Here is a 9,450-nt window from a genome sequence, read left to right as displayed (position 1 = left end):
AAAGAGAGGATGGATCCGAGACTCTTTTGCATCAGGAGGATCCTCAATACTATTTGTCAAAAAGAAAGACAGAAAAATGAGACTCAGCGTGGACTACAGAGCCCTCAATTCGGTTACCAAGAAGGACCGATATCCACTACCCTTGATTGGGGAAGCACTGGACAGACTACGATCAGCAAAATACTTCACTAAACTCGACATCAAAGACGCATACCACAATATACACATCAAGGCAGGAGATGAATGGAAGACTACATTCGCCTCAAGATACAGAATGTTCGAATACTTGGTTATGCCCTTCGGGCTAACCAACGCACCGGCTTCATTCCAGAGATGGATCAACAAGGTACTTAATAAGTACCTTGACATATGTTGTATTGTATACTTGCACGATGTACTCATATACTCGAAAAACATACAACAACACCAAAAGGATATCAGCAATATCATGGCGGCAATACAAGGATCAGGAATGAAGATCAAACCAACAAAATGCGAATTCCATAAGGAAGAAACAGAATACCTTGGATTTATCATCAATCGAAATGGGGTTAAGGTCGACCCTGTTAAAACAGCAGCCATACGGGATTGGGCCAAACCAAACAACAAGACAGATGTTCAATGCTTTATGGGATTCTGCAACTTTTATCGAAGGTTCATAGAGGAGTTTAGCAGACTTGCAAAACCACTTTATAACCTAACGAAAAATGACAAGAAATGGGAATGGGGAGAAACGGAACAAAAGGCATATGATGCAATACGAACGCATCTAACATCGGCACCCATATTGGTCCATTTCAACCCAAACCAAAGGACAATGATCGAGATGGACGCCTCAAAATATGTATGCTCAGGCATACTATCGCAACAATGCAACGATGGAAAATGGAGGCCAGTGTCTTATCGATCCAAGACAATGACCCCCGCAGAGTGCAACTACGAGGTTGCAAACAAAGAACTATTAGCAATAGTTCAAGCATTAAAAGAGTGGAGAAGATACGTTTCGAACAATGACCATCCAGTCCGAGTTCTAACCGACCACAAGAACCTGGTGCCGTTCATGACTACAAAAGAACTGAACGATCGCCAGATAAGATGGATGGAACACCTCAGCAAATACAACTTCAAAATCGAATACTGACCAGGCAAAGAAAGTGGAAAGCCAGATGCTCTCACAAGGATTGCAAGCGACAAACCACAAATGAAAGAAGACAAAAGAATCAAACAAAAATCATGGACCCTATTACCAAAAACCTACTTCGAGGCAATGGAGGTTATCCAATTCACATTAAAGGAGGAAAGAGGAATTGAGAACGCAAACGAGAAAGACAAAACAATCCAGGCAATAAGAGAAGCCTTGGAAGAAGGAAAAAAGGAGATGAAAGGAATTGCATTGGGGTTATGCCAATGGAAGGACGGATATATGTGGTACGATGGAAAACAATGGATCATGGAAGAAGAGGAGATAAGGACAGACATCATACGACAACACCATGATATCCGAACGGCAGGACAAGGGGGAACAGCTAAAACCACGGAATTCATCACAAGGTCATTCTATTGGCCAGGACTGCGCGAAGATGTCAAACGATATGTCAAAAACTGCGACATATGCCAGAGAACGAATATGGCTAAACACGCACCATATGGATTACTAAAATCAAACGAAATTCCTGAACAACCATGGGAAACAATTACTATGGATTTCATCACGGACCTACCAACATCGGAAAATTGCAATAGTATCCTGGTCGTGGTGGATCGTCTGACAAAAATGAGCCATTTCATTACGGTTAGAAAAGATATCAACATGAGGGATTTTATACAAATCTTCTTCAGGGAGGTCTTCCGACTTCATGGCCTACCCAAGAATATTTTCACCGATTGAGGAACACTATTCACATAATAGAGACATATGGAAAAAGGTAACTGGAGAAATGGGAATACAAAACAGAATGAGCACAGCGTTCCACGCACAAACGGATGGACAAACGGAACGGGTAAATGTAATACTCGAACAATATTTAAGAGCTTACGTCAATTATCAACAAGAAGATTGGTACAAGCTGTTATCAATAGCCGAATTCGCATACAATAATGGAAAGCAAGAAACGATCGGCACAACACCATTCTTCGCGAATTACGGACAACATCCACAAAGTCAGACCACATATCATATGATTAATGATGTGATACCGGAGAAAACGGATATGGGAAAACTACATGAAACCTTACAATACTAAATGAGTCAAGTACAACAACGGCAAAAAGAACAATACAATAAGCACCGAAGACCGGATCCGAACATACAACCGGGAGATATGGTATGGCTAATACCACGCAATATCCATACGACAAGACCATCAAAGAAATTGGACTACAAGAAAATCGGACCCTTCAGGATATTGGAAAAAGTAGGCAGCCGAGCTTATAAACTCAACCTTCCCCCCTCAATGCGAATACACAATACATTTCACATCTCACTCCTCCAATTACACAACGACAATAGGTTTCCTTCACAAACACTTATTCCTCCCCCTCTGATCGAACTCGACGGAGAACCAGAATACAAGCTCGACAAAATAGTCGATTCCCGCTTCTTCCACGGTCACCTCCAATACCGAGCCAAGTGGACAGGATATTCTCCTGAACACGATAAAACTTGGTACTTCACACACAACTTCGAAAACGCACAAAATGCCATCTCAACCTTCCACCAACGATACCCAGGCAAGCCCGGCCCAGGTGACGATCACGTTCAACCAATACAAAGGCGAGGCAAAGGATCCCGTGCCATTGCAACCACATGAGGGCTGGGGCGATAGCCCCTGCCAAAACACACCCACCAGCCCCGAATACTCATTCATGGGGCCAACCGACGAGGAACTTAAGGAAAGAGAACAAGAAGCACAGCATAACGCCATGTCATGGGCGGTATGCTACGCTGACAGTTGCCAAATACTCTTTGGCGACAAAGAAGGCTCGGGATAGTTCCCGAGGGAATGTTGAAAGCGTGGCCCACGCCCGGACCACGTTCTAAAGCATTGGCAACAATGTTTCAGAAATGGGTGCAGAATGCACAGGGTACAGAAAATATCTGCGGGATTCTACCCGCAGAAAGATGGAAGCAGGAAAGAGTTGGAAGGAGAAGATGCCAGAAAGGCATGGGCCGCGAGGACGCTGTCCAGGGAGAGAGGGGCCCAAAACTCCTCGGCAGACACAGAACCGGATGTCAGAAGCCTACACAGGCAGATCCTGGGACTCCGAGAACAACTGGGCCAAGTGGAGGCCACAATTTCGGCAAATGACAAAACGATCGCAGAGCTTAGACAGCTGAACGACAATCAGCGGCACACGATCGAGATGGCGAATCTGACTCTAGAATCGGTAAGGGTCAGATGGAAGACGGCAGACGAAAAGTTCCACAAGCTGAGAAGGACCATGCGCGCGGCAGGATGGGAACTATTGAAACTGGGAGAAAAAGCCTGATGGGACTCAGGCTTAGGAGGAGGGGAGCTAATGTCACGAACATGGCTTAACGAGGAAATGGTTTTCACGTGATGCATAGTTATGAGTCACAGGTATGTTATTATTTTGCGCATATGACCTATTCGGGTTATATGATTTGTTATGTGTGGGATTTGTGATGCTTTCGCACATGGCTCAAGTATGAGTCATGGGACATGCGCCTGATGAGTATGCCTTGCAACTATGCCTTACAGGTAAGCCTTGCGCATAAGATTTATGTTTCGCACATGACCTCATTATGAGGTGATGGCTTTTGTGCATATGACTCAGTCGAGTCAGATGACTTATTTATTGTATTATGATTAGTTTATGAGTTTTGCACATGACCTCACTATCAGGTCATGGGTTTTGAGCATGTGATCACTTTGGTCATATGACTAGTTTGTTATGATTTGGTTTCGCACATGTGACCACTTTAGGTCACATGACTAAAAGCGGGAAGAATACTATATAAGGAGGCCGATGCGGCCGAGGAAGATAGGTTCTTCACGCTTTGTTCTAAGTACTTTTCCTACTTATTACTTTAACCAATATAAAACACCTTTACAATCATTATCTTTATTGCAACGTTATCGTTATGCCCAGGAAGGCGCTTTACGAAGAAGAGTTAGAGAAAGCTTACGATAGGCATTCCCGGTAGAAGACAAGGGTTTTGTACTCTCGGTAACGTAGGCAGAGGCCTAAAGCTATCGTAAGACAAAGGAAGAAGAAGACAGGAAGAGAAGTAACGTTCCCCGTCGCCAAGCACTAACTATCCAGAGAGGGATCGTTACAATCTCGTATAGCAAAGGAAATTATTCGATGAATAACAGTAAAATCATATCTTCTTAAGATCCTAACATCTGTAGTCTTATTGACATTTTGAGTAATAGGAAATAAAAAGTCTTTTTTCTTCTCCCAAAAACAACCTAAAACCATAAGAGAAATTTTCTTATCTTTCTCCATTGTTTAGATGCACATAGCTAGCCACTTCTCTCCAGATTCTCTAAAATCTGTTTACTTTCTTGGATCTTTGGATTTCTCCATACTGTACTCATAACTCCAAATAACTCTTTCAAAATACTCAATAGTCTAATTCTTATGAGCAGTAGCCTACTTGGATCTCTTAACAATATACTCAGGCTTGAGCTTAGGTCTTGATCTCGCTAACCATTTCTTCATACTTACCTTTCGGAGTACTCTATCTACTGTGAATTGATTTATGAACCATGCTCTATTACTTAGTTAAATTTGAGTACAAACCAGTAGAAAGTGAAACACCCAGTTGATGAAAGTGGATCTAGTTATTTTCCGATTAGATTAAGCTGGCAGGACCATTGTGCAACACTGCTAATAGCTGAGAACTGGGTTGTGACCTGGGTGAGGAAGGTTCTCTTGAGATTGCCAGTGCTCACATGCATAGGTAGAGAAGTTTTCAATTATTGTCTAAGGTCATCCAATAACCTGAGCAATAAGGGCAATATTGTGAAGACAGTAGGAAAAGACAATTATCATTTGTTTCTCAACATTGGTCATCTCTCTTCACTGAGTCTTAGGTGTTCACCTTTTTTTTGGTGCAAGGGGATTTGTATGTCCTGATTGATAAAGAAGACTTGGAAAGTAATTGCACATAGAAGTTGATGTATTGACTTTCACAGTCTCTTTCAAGCTTCCTTTCATGGTCACTTTCATAGCCACTTTCACAATTACATTCACAGTTACAGTCATGATTACTATTAGGGTCACAGTATTCTTGCACTTTTAGTAAGTTAGCTTACAAAGTATTTCTAGAACACTTTTAATGCCTGGTGGTAGAAATCCTACTATTTAGAATTGTAGCTTTAGTATTTTCCATGATAGTAAGGCAGATATTGTTACCAGTAAGGAGACAGTCTAGATACGGGAGGCAGAAAGAGCTTTATTGATGTTATCTCAGAGCACTATTATAGAGAGAGAGAAAGTTGTATCATCTCGTTTGATGATCAGCTTTCTCTCTCTCGTCTAGTATTATCCTTCATGTTCACCACAGCTGTGGTAGGAGGTAGATGTTTGACTACTATGATAGTAGGCTTGGGTATAGAGATTTTCTTCTGCCCTTTCTTAACCAGTCACCCAAGTAGGGATACTAACCAGGACAGGTAGACAGAGCGGTACTGGAGGATAGCTGGTAGGAGTATGATACTAGTAGTAAACTCATACCAGGTTAATAGAGGGACTGCAGTGGTACACTTGGTAGAGTGTGTAGGCAATGAGGCTGGATCAGCCAAGACAATGTCCTAGTAAATACTTAGCTAGTTTGTAAGTCAGTTGTTTACTCCTTAAGCCTATCATCTCCTTTCTTGTAGTTTTTGTATTAATATTACAGTATCTTGCAGAAGATAATTAGGTATAATAGGTAATCAAGTTCCTGAAAGTCCAGTTCTACTACTGTCTTGATAAAAAGATTTTGGAAGTTGTTGGTATCAGGAGGCAGTCCTAGCTTATAGACATTACAAATTACTAGAAGTGATAATAGAGTATTACTACATAGTTGTTTAAATACTAAAGGTCTTGGAAGCTTTGGGAACCTAAAAATGGACAATAGGATAGACTGAGTGCTAAAGGAAGCTGACATTATCATGGGCAGTATTTGAGGCATCTGGGAGGGTAAGGTAGCAACTCTGCTTGCCCCTCCTCCTCCCTTCTTCTTTGGGGTCATGGCAGTGGTAAAAAAAAAATCTTTATGTATAAGGGAGTAACAAAGGCAAAGTGGTGAGGAACCATTTTCAGCTAATGACAGTAGGTCCTGGTGAAAAGTAACGTGTGGTTTTTTCTTTGACTATAGTTGTAACAGAAACAAAGCATGTAGGCTATTATACTTTAAATCATATTCATGTATTTTATCCTGCCTGATTTAAGCTTTCGTCTATATCAACTATTACTATAAGTATTAAACAAGGGTAAAGACAGAGCACTATCAATAAATGGTATAATTGATTTCAAAAATTATGTCAATGAATCTAGCATGCTTTAAAAGTGAACGAATGTAACACTATGATTAAGACATATATAAGCTATAAAGTAGGGTTGATCTATAAAGTAATGTAAAGATATTGAGCACTCTTTGAAGAGCTCTTGTTTGTAAAGACTAGCCACAACGTTGGCACGAGTCTGCCCACTGATCAGGATTAACCATCATCACACCCGAAATCACCCAAAATCACTCGCATACCTTTACTGTACTACTGTCGGTGGTCGCTAACAATAAATTGGGGATTGAAAGTGAGTTGATGTGAAGATATTGTATGAGACGGAGTGTTTCCAGAGGAGAGTGGGGGGGGATTATCTTCTTGTACTCTTAGCGCATCCAAAGCCGTCCTTAGAGTAACCAGCAGTATGTAAATACATCAATATATCTGTTGTCAACTCCCAGATTCTGATGTCGGAGGAAGAACGGCAAGTGTCCACACTATAGACGCTCGTCATCGCACTGAAGTCATATATCTGAAAACCAGTACTCAATCAATTGAGTCAACCTTCAAGCGGCTGTGTATTCCCCTCAGCCGGCTCACTTCACTATCTACAAAGCCTAGCCGTCGACTCCGGGAGTCTCATTGCTGGTGCTAGCTCCAACCCGCCACTGAATACAGGTTGACGATCTAGTTTACCGTCTATCAACCCAGCCGAGCTACGAGACTGTAGGATAAAAAGAACCGTACACCGCGGGGAACAGGAAAGGAAAGGAGTGGAAAGAGCAAAGGGAGCAAAAAGATCAAATGCAAACGACTGAACCAATCTCAAACCGAGCAAGGAACCAACCTCAAACAATATACAGTGCGGTAAAACAAGCAAAATATGAAAGACCAACCTAAACTCCATGCCGAACATTAGAAAGAAAATCAAAATGGGAAAACAAAGGAGAACCGGAGCAAGTTTGAATAGCCCCTGGAATAATAACGAGCGAGCAATAAGACACAGCTGTAGAATGTAATTGTTTTTCTGACCTGGACCAGAGGAATGAAATAAGGTGATGGAAATGCAGGTTAAAAACGAAATGAAAAAAGAAAACTCCGCGAAAAGTATGAACATGTATCGTGAATTTCCACCACTGTTTCTGATTTACTGGCTCCAGTGGTGGTTGAAGGCGCTTTGTATAAGAAAATAGGTGGAAGAGAGCGAGTTCAGCAGAGTTTAATTTGAATAGAAATCGTCATCGAGGCCAATGGACATTGAACGAATGGGATAAGGCCTTGCAAAGACCTGCGCGGGCCTGCGGATAGCCTCTGTAGGTTCTGAAAAGGTCGAGTGGTATGGGGATTCCAGGTTTTGGTCGAATTTGATGGCCCCGTCAATGTCGACTAACCGTCTGCCGTTCAATTCTGGGAGATTGGTAAATACTCTTCGTCTCTTGAGCCAGTGCCCCTCCGAGAGGATTTCCGGAACCTGGTGCTGCTTCTCCTCCTCTGGGATTTCACTCATTCCGACTGTGTCCTCAGGCTTCCTCAAGTCAGTTCCACCCGCCTGCTTCAAGGTGCCGACTATCTTCCACTCATCCAACTTGTTCCTCACAATTGACTGACTCTCCAATCGGTGAATATTGCTGGTCGCATCGTAGGCCGAACCATACTTATCGCGTACACTATCCTTCCGACTATGTGTCTCTCGATTAATCGCCCTCATAGCCCTAGCCGTTGGCGGTGGTAATCTCATCCAAGCCGTATCCGTTCTCGTGCCAGGCAGAGCAGAAACGACGGGCGGATGGTATTCGTTGACGGGCGGGTGAATCCTTGGCAATCGTGTAACGGTAACGGTCGTAATCCTCTCAGTTTTGGTCTTTTTCTCCTGCATCTCGGTAAACAGATTCTCTAGATGCTCGGTATCCTCGCTATCCGCCGTGCTAGGGACCGAATAGACAGCATTACTCCGGCCGCCGTAAATCCCGAAGGCCGGACTCTGACCACGGGGGGATGACGACTGAAAGGAGCAATCGCGACGGCGAAACAATGATGGGCCGTTCTCAATCTCTTCCTTCCAATTGCTTTGCGCATCGCGGCTAGGTTTACAATGTTTGCCTGAATCACGGAAGCAACTGCATGAAAAAACATAAAATGCGAGGACAGATACCAGACGACCACAGTCCTCTGGCATTGCGAGAGTAGGGCAGAGGGAGGGAGTGGTGTGGTGTCGTATATATATCAGTGTCCGTGAGTGTGCGTGCGTGAGTGTGCGTGTGTGGCGTGGTATAATATGGGGACCACTACGAGTCTAGGTGTTGCTTAGGCGGAAATAAAAAATATATTGCTATAACACAAGAGAAACATGGGTATGGGAGTGAATTTGAAGGTACGGGACTGATGGAAGTAGGATACGGTACGGTAAAAGTGGGTTCGCAAGGGTTGGTTGCGGAGAGTAGGGCAGGGGAGCCAGGTCAAGGTGAGATAGGAAAAATGGCATCAAGGTGATCCGAGGAATAGCAAAAGGCGAGGATCAAGGTAACGCCGATGGTGGTGACGAGAGTGTCCTATGGGTTGGAGGGAAGAGACGGGAACAGCTGTTCAAGCCAACGTCGCTCGGTTAGAAGAGAGGTTGTGCCGTTGTTGTTGCTATTGTTGTTGTTTCAGGTTGTTGAGAGGTGAACTTGAAGGATGCCGGGAAATTGCTAGCTATCATCCGTGACAATGAGGGCTTATTACTCAGCGCCTGTGGCTGGGTCGCTTTTTCATCCAACAAGGCCCCTGCAGCGTGGCGGGCGAAATGGGGGGGGAGAAGGAGGGGTAAACAGAGGAGGAGGGGAGAAAGGGAGGAGGGGAGGAGGGGAGGGGAAGAAGGAGAAGGAGGGAGGAGAGATCGAGAGAGAGGAAGGGAGAAGGCAATTGCGAAGAATTGCGCTTGTATTCCGTTCAATCAACGTCATCAATGGTGGGGGGATGTTTATGAGGGTTTAGTCGTGGTGGGAGAGTGGGG

The 9,450-nt window shown here is 43.6% G+C and overlaps 1 protein-coding gene; it reads right to left on the bottom strand.

Annotated features, from left to right (window-relative positions):
* Positions 1-7,677: 7,677 nt before the first annotated feature.
* On the bottom strand, positions 7,678-9,075 carry GSTUM_00000520001 (uncharacterized protein; the record flags this gene model as incomplete). XM_002837867.2 has 1 exon in its annotated part: positions 7,678-9,075. Exon 1 carries the CDS (start codon positions 8,632-8,634, stop codon positions 7,678-7,680), a length of 957 nt encoding a protein of 318 aa, XP_002837913.1. The 5' UTR covers positions 8,635-9,075.
* Positions 9,076-9,450: the final 375 nt, after the last annotated feature.

The sequence above is a fragment of the Tuber melanosporum genome (genome assembly GCF_000151645.1).
Source record: "Tuber melanosporum whole genome shotgun sequence assembly, scaffold_203, strain Mel28".
In the NCBI taxonomy this organism is placed as follows: Eukaryota; Fungi; Ascomycota; class Pezizomycetes; order Pezizales; family Tuberaceae; genus Tuber; species Tuber melanosporum.
This window is presented reverse-complemented; position numbering and strand designations above follow the sequence as displayed.